This window comes from Phodopus roborovskii, unplaced genomic scaffold (genome assembly GCF_943737965.1).
Source record: "Phodopus roborovskii unplaced genomic scaffold, PHOROB, whole genome shotgun sequence".
Taxonomy (NCBI): Eukaryota; Metazoa; Chordata; class Mammalia; order Rodentia; family Cricetidae; genus Phodopus; species Phodopus roborovskii.
Window position 1 is genome coordinate 42,848,536 of NW_026126517.1, and position 13,997 is coordinate 42,862,532.

General features: G+C 36.9%; 1 protein-coding gene across 3 annotated transcripts in view; it reads right to left on the reverse strand.

Moving 5' to 3' along the window:
* The window catches only part of Usp3 (ubiquitin specific peptidase 3), a 73,341-nt gene that overhangs the window by 28,814 nt on the left and 30,530 nt on the right, over nt 1-13,997 (reverse strand). For all 3 annotated transcript variants that reach the window (XM_051197822.1, XM_051197824.1, XM_051197823.1), the window contains one exon: nt 1,676-1,759. In XM_051197822.1, the coding sequence (XP_051053779.1) occupies nt 1,676-1,759 (84 nt within the window). The remainder of the gene's footprint in view (nt 1-1,675; nt 1,760-13,997) is intronic.

Here is a 13,997-nt window from a genome sequence, read left to right on the forward strand (position 1 = left end):
CACTGAATAGTACAGACTGTAACTCTGCCAACTCTTTTCTATACTTTGAAATTACCACACACAGACTTATTTTTCTTTCTATAACTTCCACATGAACTACAGTGTCTTTGGAACACAGGTCCTAATATCAATTGCTTCCAGCCACTTGTGACCTCTGGTGACAAGATACAGGGACTAATTCCAGCATTCAACTATTCTTTTACTAGTTCTGGAAATGAAGTCACACACAAAAAATTGTCCATGCTATTTAGTAAACATGACTAATACCTAAATACAGCATTTGGCTTTTCAAAATACAAGTTAAATTTTATCCTGTCATTCTCAAAATACAACGCTCTAGACCAGTGGTTCTCAATCTGTGGGTCACAATCCCTTTGGAGGTTAAACAATCCCTTCACAGGGGTCATAGATCAGCTATTTACATTACTATTCAAAATTACAATTATGAAGTAGCAATAAAAATAATTTTACAGTTGGGAGCACCACAACGTAAGGAACTGTCATTAAAAGGCACAGCATCAGGAAGGTTGAGAACCACTGCTCTAGACCTACACTATCTAACAGAATGACTGATGACTCTTCATTGTATGTAACTATTTAAACTTAATTAAAATTGGAAATCAGTTTCTCAGTGATTTGGAGGATTTTCAGGACCTGTCTCTAGTCATACATAGATGCTGCTCACTTCCAATGAAAGAACTAAATACACTTTGAAAAAGTAAGTAGTCAAAAGATGACACAAGTACCTAGACCCAAATGTTAACTATTCTGATTCTTCCCTTTCAGCTTTATAATCTATTCAGGCAGTGAGAGATACCCCCCCCCAAAAAAAAAAAAAAAAAAAAAAAAAAAAAACCTTCACTTAATAAAAACACCATATAGTGTTGGAACAGAAGATTTTTTTTCCTCTCCATCCATTATTTTGAAATATTCTACTAGTTTACACTTATGACATCAAGAAACACTCTAGGTGGCATGTTTTTACAATACTTTCAATAGGCCAGTTGCCAAGATAAATCAGATGGACCTGACAATGTGGGTGATCTGTGATGAGCTACACAGATTTCACTTGACATGCAGCTTCAAAGGCATGTGGGTTTCTATTTATCATTTCAGTTCTGGGTCCAGGGAGTTTTATCTGAATAAGCAATTTGGCTACAACAAGACAAACTCTTCAGTTTCTTTAGGGTCACAAAACTCTTTGTAATTCAAGCTCTATGTACTTTTCCACAAGAAAAAGAAGAAAAAAAACTGAGGTTCTAGCTGTGGTTTATTTGCAAAGTGCACTCAGACACTTGAACCTAACTTCTCTTAAAATAACACAGAAATCTGTCTTTCAAAGCAGATCTTCAATACATTTAGCAATAAACTTTTAATGGCAAATAGTTGTACAATTATTTTAATGTCCTTTTATGATGCTTCCTTACAACCACTAAGTTCTTCCTTATGAGTGAACTGAAGAGTTTTTAACTTAGTGAGTAGTAATTTAAAAACAGGCTCTTGGACTTTGAATATGGTTTACGGAAAGTACTGAATGAAATATGGGCTGGGTTTCAGGTATCTAAATCCAAGGCTTTGTTTATCAACATTTCAACTGCATTTAAATCATGCTGGATACAAAGCTCTCAAAACCAGTGACCGAGCAGCCCCTCCCCTTTCAGGACCCACTACTCACTTTTCCAAGTTCTGTAAGTGCTCTCTCACTTTCTGCACCAGGCCCAGCTTGGTATCATTGACCACAAAATCATCACAACGGTAACTGCAAAGAAAATACTAATCAATGTATGTGAAGAGTTTGAGGAAAGCACACCAGCCAGCACTGGGATGCCTGGCTACTGCCAGCAGTCACAGGCTCTGCAAGCCACTGTGCCTATCTAAGCTTAAAAGAGGATTTGGACTCCACAATGGAATGTTTTTAAGAGCCTTTTCTTACAGCCACATACGCAATGAACACTAGCTACTTTTCATGTTCTTATTCAAAAAGCACTTCAGTGCTTCTTCTGAAATAAGCTGAAGCTATTCAGAAAGGGAAACAAAAAGTGCCTGTTTTTTTCCTGGTAGCATTAAGCCTCATACCTTTCAGTGATACTTCTCAACCCAAATTTATGGGCAGTTTGGGGAAGGAGAAACTAAAGTGAAAAGTAGAGAAAAGGTAATTAACCTGTAGAGATACCTGCAGAGAAAATTTTAAACTTCACATTAAAGAATTAATAGAAAGAGAATTATGATGAGTTGGAAAGATTTCCAGTCCTAGGCAGCCTCTTTCAGTACAGTAATAAGTCTTTGAGAAAAAAGTTCACAGTATTTTTAAAAATTGATAGTTTACATGGTAGCAAATCAATAAGTAAATAAATATAAGGAATTACACAAAATAAACTTGGACTTGTACGTTAGTATTTAGTTTTTTCCTGAAGGTCAGTTTTAACAAAAACTCATAGACTAGGACTAATTTTTAATTTTGTTTTGAATATGCAGCTTTTGTATAAAACCACTTGTTTATTAAGTACCCAAAAAAAAAAAAAATGAAAAGAGCATTCTGAGTAGACAAGAGTTTGAAAGCACAACAATTAATAAAAATTAGGTCATCTGTAACAAGAATCTAAAAATGTGTCCCATATATATCAAAGTAGTTGATTTAAAAAAAAAAGGAAGTGATAGGGGAAAATAAGAAAACAATTACATACAATGTATTTATTCAAAGCAGTGAAAATTTAAGTGAACGTATTTAAAGACTCTAGAACATCTCTTCTAAGATTACTAAACAACACCCTCACAACTGACCACCCACACTTTTCAATCAAGATTTCTCTAAGACAGTCTTCAAGTTCTCCAGGTCAACTCCTAGCATTCCCATAAACATCCAAAGCAAACTTCCACACCCTGGGCACTATCATTCTTCCTAGAATCAAGATGCCTACAAGAAGAAGGTTTAATTATCCCTCCTCTCAACATACGTATTAAGGAGTAAGGCGACCTTATCTTGAAAACTTGGGCTTCAGGTACTTGGTACCTAAGTGAACCTTAAGCAGCATTCCCTGAAGAGTTTTATTTTGTTTCCATAAATTAGTACATATCATTTAGACAAAAATCACTCCAACTGCCAACATTCACTAGGAGATAGGGTCTAAGAGCACCTTCAGATCACAAGATGCCACCACATGTAATTGAGAAGTTACCCTTTAACTGCTTCCTGAAGGTGGCTGCTTTGTTTAAAGAAACAAAGGGTTTCAAATTAAGTAAATGGTTTGCTTCTTAAAGTATAGCGTTTGGTATGACATGGATTCAGCCTAGGATATAAAATTACACTGGTTAAAGTAATTTTTTATATGTTAAAATATATATAATTATTTATAACCTTGCCCTGTTCTTAGCCAGCCTGGCTCAAGTAGGTCAAGTTGCTTCCTCTCTCTAAATGAACCACTCGGCTTTCATTATTAAATTGTAGAGGAATGCTAATGAGGCTAAACACCAACAGAACTGAACTGACTTTTAGAAAGTTTCATTAATGTGTTCATTCAACAACTAATGCAGTGTCAAACCATCCCCTATTAGCCACAGCTTCAGTCTGTAGGACTGTATTTTGCTTTTACCCACAGAATGTAAACTTGACAGTGTACAGGCAAGGTGCCTGAATCATTTCTAGATTACATAGAACATCACCAATAATGCTGAATCTAATATCATCCCTAGGAAACAATGGAGAAATGGAGTATGTTTATATCAGCATGTTATGCAAATAGCATCAGTTACAGGAACACCTAAATAAATTATGATTGATAAGCAAACTGGAACATCAATTATAATCATTTTCAAGATGAAAATTAAGAATGAGATCCTAATTTTATACCCAGCATTCACATAAAAATGGCATGGTAGCATGAGGCTATGATCCCAGTACTGGGGAGTACAAGGAATGGGCACAGAGATGAAAGAATACTGAGGGCTTCCTAGTTGCCAGCCTTGGTACAGGAAGGTCCAGGTTCAAAAAAAAAAAAAAAGCAGAGGACTCCTAATCTGACCTCTGGTCTCTAGATACCCACACAGGCAAGTTTAACCATATATACATGCATGCATACACACACACATACATACATACATACATACACACACACACACACACACACACACACACACACACACACACAAGAATAGGGAGAAAATTGTATTTTTGTTTTTGGTTTTTTTCTTTTTCCCCCCAAAACAGAGATTCTTACAGGATGGTGGTGGCACACGCCTTTAATCCCAGCACTCGGAAGACAAAGGTAGGTAGATCTCTGTGAGTTTGAGGCCAGCCTAGTCTACAAAGCAAGTTCCAGTCTCAAAAACAAAAACAAAAACAGAGATTCTCTGTGTGACCCTGTCTATCCTGGTACTGATTGTATAGACCAGACTGGTCTTTGAACTCAAGAGATCTGCTTGCCTCTGCCTCCCAAGTGATGGATTAAATGTATGGGCCACCATGCCAGGCCTACCTAACTTTTTTTCAGAACAGGGAATAACTTTAATATTCAGATAAAAATATACTATTGAGAGAGAAATCAAGTAGAGATTAGAAGAAAAATTAAAATCTTAAAGGAGGTATATCACAACTAAAGAATAGTAATTGCAACTTGCTATGGAAAAAAATGCTATGTAAAAGATTTTTTGAGATAATAAATCACACAAAAAAGAATTTTTCAGTGCTTTTTTTTTTTTTTTTTTTTTTTTTTTTGGTTTTTCAAGACTGGTTCCCTATATTGCTTTAGCCTGTCCTGGAACTAGCTCTGTAGACCAAGCTAGTCTTGAACTCACAGAGATCCACCTGCCTCTGCCTCTTGAGTGCTAGGATTAAAGGTGTGTATCACCAACACCCAGCTCAGAAAATGCGTTTTAACATAAAAACTTGCTTTTTAATAAAAAATAAATAACTGAAGAAATCAGTCATAACCGGTGGCAACAGAAATTAAGGTGATTTTCAGAGGGCTTAGAGCACCAATTGGTTATCCAAAAGCAACTGATTAGCCCTGAGACTATACACAAATTTATCAAGTTGTCATTTATGTATTTAGGAATACACACACATATGCAGATATGCGTCACAATTAAAGAAAAAAAAAGTCATGAATTTGAAAGAGAACATAGGGGCTACATGGGAGCGGCCAGAGGGGGAAAAGGGAAATGGGGAAAATAATAGTATAATTTCAAAAATAAAGTTATTTTAAAAACAGTAGGAGATATTGAGGCTGGGCGTAGTGGTATATATCTTTAATCCCAGCACTTGGGAGGCAGAAGCAGGCAGACTGGATCGTGTGAGTTTGATATCAGCCTAGTCTACATAGTGAGTTCCAGGTCAGCCCAGCCAGGGTTACACAACAATAGAGGGTGGGTGGGTGGGTGGGTGGGAGGGTGGGTGGGAGGGTGGGTGGACTAAGAGGTACACCCAACTGATACTTTGGGTGTGCTGTGTCTCAAAATTATATTATTTGCAACCTTAACAAAAAATTGATCTCAGGTGAGAGCTCTAGCTTAGCAGTGCATTGCTTTATGTGATCCCAGCACTGCAAAATGAAACAAGTCAAAGTCATGTGCAAACATTTTGAGATTTGTTTTTACATCTTTCACTTCCAGATAGATAGGAAAATTTCTATCAGTACTATGTCAGATTTCTTACAATTGTTTCCCTTTTTAATTTGTTCCACCATGGTATATTAATTGCACATATATATGACCTGAAATCATTTATATATCACGGAGGCAGTGATGAAAAGTGTTTAAGATAAATACACAAATGTAATTCATCAGTTTACAGAATTATCTAAATAAATAGAAGGTAATGAGTTTAATGACCACATACTTTCTGCCAACACTGGCTGCTTGAGTTGTGGAAGAGTTTACCAAGGTTTATCCTGATATCAAGTAAGGTGTGTTGGCAGCCACACCTAATGCCAGCAGTCAAGAGGCTAAAGCAGGAGGAACAGCCCAAGTTTCACATCAAATAATAATCACTGTATCAGCATTATGTAAATTTGCAGCACTTGAGAAAAACGTGAAGAATGCTATTAAGTTCATACAGATAAACTCCTGAGTTTTAGTTTACATAGCACCCATTTGAATTTCATGAGATAATACAAGTTTTACAAGAGTTCATAGATTACATGAACAGTAATTGATAAAATTTCAAATCTGAATCAAATCAACTCCTCTCATGAGTCAGTTTTCTCATCAATATAAATGCAACTAAGAGAAAAAAAAACTTAGCACCCCATTTATTGGAAGACTTTTAATAATAAAAAAATAGCATGATCTACAAGTTTAATTTATTTTACTTTCACTTATTCATTTATTCTGTTTCTGTCTGTATGCATGTATGCCACACCCATGTACTAGAACAACAGGCAAAAGTAGGCTCCATCTTCCCATGATTTAGGTCCTAGAGACTGCACTTGGGTGTCAGGCTTGGTGGTTAAGCACCTTATCCAGTGAGCCATCCTGCAGGCTCTGTATCTACTCCCCTCTTTTACTGAAAATAGATTTTCTTCTAACATAATATATTCTGAATGTCTCACGTCCCTCTACTACTCTCAATGCCTCCCCTCCTCCCCTCCCATCAGACTCACTCCCTTTCTGCCTCATTAGAAAACAAATGGATTTATGAAGGATAATAACATAACATACTATAATAAAGCAAAAACACATCAGAAATGAACAGAACAAACAGAAGGAAAAGAGCTCAAGACAATATACAAAAATTAGAGACCCACATTTGCACGCTCAGGAATCACATAAAAACAGTAAGCCCTTAATTTATACACAAAGGATCTGGAGGGAAGGAAGAAAGTAGGGAGGGAGGGGAGGGGAGGGGAGGGGAGGGGAGGGGAAGGCAGGGAGGTGGGGGAGAGAGAGGGTGGTGTATGTATAAATAAAATGAAAAGATAAAATTTTTAAAAAGGAAAATGAAAAGTTCTGTCACAACACTGTAAGAGAAGGAACCTCTGAAGATGCTGTTGGGTTGTTTTCTGTTGCCCATCTACTGCTGGGCATACAGCCTACCTTAAGAGTAGTTTCTTTCTCCAGTGGAACTCCCTTGAAGGAAACTAAATTTTCATCTACAAATCCTCCAACCCCATCATCCATCCATAACTATCTATTCTGTTTCCCTTTCTTAGGAAGAGTGTAGTTGGTTTTTGGTTTTTTTTTAAACTCTTTGGGGGTCCACCACCAGCTCCCAAATTTATACATGGAGATTTATTCTTACTTATGAATGTCTGGTCTTAGTTTGGTTTGTTTCTAGCTGGCTTTTCTACCTTAAATTATCCTACTTCTCTTTAACTATGCTTTGCCTCTGGGCTTTTCCTTTTTCTATTCTATATATCTTTCTTCTTACTTCAGGGCTGGCTGGGTGGCTTGCCCCTACTGTCCTTCTTTCCGCCTTTTCTTGATCCCCACTCATGCCTAGATGTCTCCCCCTATTTATTCTTTCTGCATGCAAGCCCCACCTATCCTTTCTCCTGCCTTTCTATTGACCCTTCAGCTCTTATTAGACCAATCACGTGTTTTTGGCAGGCAAAGTAGCACAGCTTCACAGAGTTAAACAAATGCAACAGAAAAGAATGCAACACATCTCTGCATCATTAAACAAATATTCCACAGCATACACATCTTCAGCTAATATTCCACAACAGGAGAGTTATCTGTCCTCCCTAGTCCCTTACTCACCCCTGTGGTTCTATGGATAGTATATTGGTTATCACTGACTTAACAGCTAATATCCACATACAAGCAAATGCATAACATATTGTCTCTCTGGGGCTGTATTTTTTTTCTAGTTCCATCCATATGCCTATGAATTTCACAATTGTTTAATGGCTAAATACTGCTTCACTGTGCAGGTGTAACACATTTTCTTTATGAATTCTTTTGTTGAGGGACATCTAAGGTGTTTCCAGTTTCTGGCTATTATGAACGGAACTGCAGTGAACATGGCTGAGCAAGTGTTCCTGCATTAGGATAAAACAGCCTTTGAGTATATATGCCCAAGAGTGATATGGCTGGATCTTGCAATGGCTAAGATTCCCATCCTCTTGCCGAACTGCCACACTGATTTCCATAGTAACTGTACAAGTTTGCACTCCTACCAGCAATGGAGGAGGGTTCCCCATGTTCCATGTTTGTCAGCATGAGCTGTCACTTTTGTTAGTGATCTTAGCCATTCTGACAGATGTAAAATATAATCTCAAAGTAGCTTATGCCGAGTGTTGGTGGTGCATGCCTTTGATCCCAGCACTTGGGAGGCAGAGACAGGCATCTCTGTGAATTGGAAGCCAGTCTGCTCTGTGAATTGGAAGCCAGTCTGATCTAGAAGAACTAGCTCCAGGACAGGCTCCAATGCCACAGAGAAACCCTGTCTTGGGGTGGGGGTGTGGGGGGAAGTAGTTTTGATTTGCATTTTCCTAATGACTAAGGGTGTTGAACATTTCTTTAATTGCTTCTTAGCCATGAGATTAATTTTTTGAGAATTCTTTGTTTAAATATGTACCCTATTTTTAAATTGGATTATATTTTCTTGATATCTAGTTTTTTTGAGTTAATATATTTTTGATATTAGTCCTCTATTGGATGTGTAGTTTGTAAAAATCTTTTCCCATTCTGTAGCCTGCTGCTTTGTCTGAATGACAGTGTCCTTTGACCTGGAGAGGTTCCTCCGTTTCATGAGGTCCCATTTGTTACTTGTTCTTAGTGCCTATGTTAATGGTATTCTATTCAGAAAGTCTGCCAATGAGTTAAAGGTTACTCTCCACTTCCTCTTCTATCAGGCTCAGTGTATCTGGTTTTATGTTGAGGTCTTTGATCTACTTAAACTTGAATTTTGTGCAGGGTAATAAGTATAGATCTATTTGCATTCTTCTACATGCAGCTGTCCAGTCTGACCAGCATTTGTTGATGATGCTGTCTTTTTACATGTATGGTTTTCTGGCTTCTTTATAAAAAATCAGGTGCCATATGTATGTGCATTTATGTCTAGGTCTTCAATTAGATTCCGTTGACCCAATATGTCTGTTTTTGTGTCTATACCATGCTGTTTTTATTTCGATAGCTCAAAGTACAACTTGAAAAAAGGGGTAGTGATACCTCCAGCTGCTTTTATGTAATTCAGTATTATTTTAGCTATCCTGGGTGTTTTTTGTTTGTTTGTTTGTTTGTTTTGTATGTCTGTGTGTGTGTTTCCATATAAAGCAAAGATTTAAGACCTGAGAAGAACTGTGTTAGAATTTTAATGAGGATTGCACTGAATCTGTATATTGCTTTTGGTAGAATGACCATTTTACTATATTAATATTACTGATCCATAAGCATGGGAAATCTTTCATCTTCTGATATCTCCAATTTCTTTCTTCAGTGGTTTAAGGTTTTTATCATACATGACTTTCACTTGCTTAGTTAGAGTTATCACAAGATATTTTATATTATTTGAGGCTACTGTGAAAGGTATTCTTTCCCTGATTTCTTTCTCAGTCCATCTGCATACATAGGAGGATTACATGATTTCTCTGTTATACACACTGACAATTTATATCATCTAAGAATCTACCTGTTCTAAAGTTATTTAATATTACACTGTATTGTTAACTAATACAATTTTACTCAACTATAAACAGTAACTAAATTTGGACAGGTAAGAGGGATCAGTGGTTAGTGTTTGCCACCAAGCCTGATAACCTGAAACTTCCGTGATGGAAGCAGAGAACCAATTCCTGTACATTGTCCCCAACCTCCACATGTTAGGGCTGGAATTCACTTTGTAGACCAGGCTGGCCTCAAACTCAGAGTTCTTCCTGATTCTACCTCCCAAGTGCTTGGCTTAACAGCATACACCACCTTGCCCAGCATAAATAATGTTTTTAAAGGGCTTAATTTTTTAAAAGAACTACATTTGTACTTCTTTCCATGATTTTTAAAACACTTTATAAAGTTTCTACACTGGGATAAAAAGATAGCTGCTTCCAGAGGATCCAGGTTCAAATCCCAACACCTACACGGCAGCACAAAATAGTCTGTAACTCCAATCCCAGGAAATTCAGTGCCGCCTTCTGGCCTCCAAGGGCACCAGACACACATAAAAGTGCACAGACATACATACAGGCAAAACAGAAACACACACACACACACACACACACACACACACACTTTTTTGTAAGTATTTACAACTGCCCTGCGTGTAAGCACTTTTATGTCACTAATAAGCACACTTACTTATTAGGATGTAATTTTTATAATATGTGATTTTACCACACTACACCGAAGGAGTATAGAGAATCAATAAATGTCTTCCCGAGTGCTAGAACTAAAGGTGTGCACCATCACCTCCTGGTAATGTTGGTTTTCTTCCTTTACTCCTCTCCAATCTCCTACTTCTTGATTTAAATACATCTTGATTTATAATTCCTCCCTGGCCCAAGAACAAACCAAATGGATGTATGCCCTGACACATGATAATGCAAGTGCTGCACCAAGTCTAGCTAAAATGTACCACAGAAAGCTCTCCTCATGGCTTCTTTGTGACTTAACTGAGAAACTGTGATGGGAGAAACCAGGCAAGATTTAGATAGTATTTGCTGCACAAGGAACCCAAAATTCAGTACCTCTTAATAGTCACAGACTGTCTATATTACTGGACCAACTGTTAAGCTATTATATTTATACTTATATGGCCTTTTATATTTAGTGATTTTCAGTGACTTCATAACAGACTACTTTTCAGGTAAAGAGAAAGGCTCATTTATTTAGTAGAAAAGGGGAAAAGAAACAATAGCAAAACAAGAAAATTTAGTTAAATTGAACATTAAAATGAAAAATAACATTTACAAAGTTCAATTCCCGGCACCCACAATGGATGGATTCACAAACCACCTCTAACTCCAGCTCCCAGGAATGCAACCAACCCTTCCTTTGACCTCCACAGGCATCTTCACATACATGTGGCACACACTTAGACACACATGTATATGAATTTAAAAAATAAAACTTTTTTAAAATCAGAGAGCATATTTGATAACAGCAGATTTATTTAAAAACTGGGGTTGTTTTTTTTAATACTTATAAGATAAAAATAATCTGTGGCTTTTTTGATAATGAATATTGGCTGACTTCAAGTAAAATTAACTCTACTTTTTAAATATATAACTGTTAAAATACCTTAATAAGTTCATTTTTAAGGCACAATTATTTGCAATTATTTTAATTTACAAAAATTATTTTGAAAGTGGCTTCTTTCTGAAGCTTCTATCAGATTTCTTCCTTTAAGTTTTTGAAGTTTCATAGAATTAATTTAGTTACAATGTTAAATTCTGATATGCTGAGGCTAAGTTATCCAATACTAGCCACATGGGGCTGCTTAAATTTTTCTTAATAAAATAAAAATTATTAAATTTCTCAATTACACTCCTGACATTTAGCTTCCCAATTGCTACTACACTAATTAACACACATATCACACCAAAAAGAAAGAAAAATCTCTACCTGTTTCTTAACTTTAACATTCTGTGTACTGCATTTGTTGTTTTTCCGTTGTTATTGATGGTAATTTTTAAAGATTATTTATTATGTATACAGTGTTCTGCCTGCATGTATACCTGCATGCCAGAAGAAGGCACCAGATCTTATTATAGATGGTTGTGAGCTACCATGTGGTTGCTATGAATTGAACTCAGGACCTCTGGGAAATCAACCAGTGCTCTTAACCTCTGAGCCATCTCTCCAGCATTGTTGATGGCAGTATGGAAGTTACTAACGCCGTAAGGTTTCACATCAAATTCTTGATGAACTAAGAAAATATACCTAATGAATCTATTCTTCATTCATCTGAAACAAGAAGGAACCATTATGCAAATGAAGCAACATTGTTAAGCAATAGAGGAGGAGCAAACACTTCATATAACTGGCATGTTTGATATCACAAAAGGACACACCTAGACTATAGAACGTACCTTCACAAAAGGGACAGATTTCCTAAGTTTTAAATTCCTTTTCATTCAAATGCAAAACATTTTGATGTTTACAAATATAACCAAACACTTTATTATAAATGACAGATTCTGGCCAGGCAATGGTGGTGCACACCTTTAGTCCTTTGGTCCCAGTACTCAGGAGGCAGACTCAGGTGGATCTCTGGAGTTTGAGACTAGCCTGGTCTATAGAGCTAGTTCCAGGACAGCCTCCAAAGCCACAGAGAAACCCTGTCTCAGAGAGGAAGAGATTCTGAAGAACATTCTGATGATTTCATGTTTCAAACTTATTAAAGTTAAAATTCAAAAGAAAATCTTCAGATATCGTGTGTGTGTGTGTGTGTGTGTGTGTGTGTGTATGTGTGTGTGTGTGTGTGTGTGTATTCTTTTATTAAGTTCTAATATCTTGGCCTCAAATATCCAATTATGGAAATGAAAAGAGTACACTCAGATAAAACACCCATCCTCTGTTAAAAATCAGATAAGCAGTGGCTTATTAAACAAGTCTTTCATGATTTGAGGTCGCCTGTATTACAAAGTTTCTTTTTAAACTTCAAAACACAATTCTTAAGTCAATCTCTTCCTGCTTTCCAATGTTTAAACACTGATAGCCTGTGCCTATGCCTGTGGCCTGGTTGGTTACTCAGGACTGCCTGAGCCCAGGAGTCCAGGCTAGCTTTGCCAACCCCTCCCAAGGGAAAAGGAGGGAAACAAGCAAGAGGGGAAAGTAATCCCAACACTGAGGAACAAAGCCAGTCTTGAACCACAGAGCTAGACCCCACCTTAAAAGGGAGAGATAGAAAAAAAAGAAGAAAACAAAAAACAAAAAGAGGGGAAAAAAGAAACAAGCAAACCTGGGTAGTGATGGCACATGACTTTAATCCAAGCAGAGGCAGGGAGATCTCTCTGAGTTCTGAGTTCAAGACCAGCCTGCCTGATCTACAGAGTAAGTTCCAGGGTGGCCAAGGCTATGCAGAGAAACTCTGTCTCGAAATACCCAAAAAGGGAGGGGAGAATCAAATCTACATTTAAGGAGTTTATGTAACAATAAATTTATTTTTTAAATCATAACTGTTAAAATGATAAAGCAGGCCAGGTGTAATAAAAAATAATCTGAAATACAAGTAGTTTTTTAGACATGAATTAGTTCATATTTCATAACAGTTTGAAATAATGCATTTGGGGAAAAGACATAGTAATTTTAACATTCTTTTCATAATTCTTTCTCATTCAGCTACTGTTCATAAGGATTAAAGTTGACTAAATCAAATATCAATTAATTGATATTTTTAATCTACTGCCTTCATATGTCTACTTACATAAAACTAATTTTAATTTGTGCTTCTTTTCAACTGCAATAACGTATACCACATGTGACTCCATCTGTACTAGGTAGGGAGGAGAACAGCATGGGAAGGTCGAAACATTACTTAACAAATGATAAATTGAAAATTAGCCTGCATATGAAAATCTTGGGGAGATTTTCACTTTTATTGAAATATTCATTTATCTGTTTCATGCTAATTGGATTTTCTCAGGGAGTGGGTTTGTACCAAACCACAACTTTTACCATATATGCTTTCTCTTTGGAGGCTCTGCTTCTATCTATCAGAATGGAAAGGAGCTCCCTCAAAGATGCCTATCTGCAGAGGGAAAGGAATTTAGCCTTTAATCCTGTGGCTTCAGTCCTCTGTGATGATCAATGGGCACAATGTTAACAGATTTGGTACAACCTTTCCCTCTTTAAAAAGGAAGCTGACCAAGTATTCTCCACCCCATACTAGAGACTGAATTAGGCCTTCCACACACTTGGCAAGCACTTTAGTACTGAGCTCCTGCCCTGGCCCTTCATCATTCATACATACACTGCTTAGTCTGCATAAGACAAGGAGGCAAAAAGAATCCAAGCAATGGTTTCTGCAATCTCCAAAGAGATTAACAAACTACCAACATGTAGCAGGAAATGACTAGTATCCCAGGAGCTAGACGTTCATTCAGTAGAGTGAAGGAAAAGGG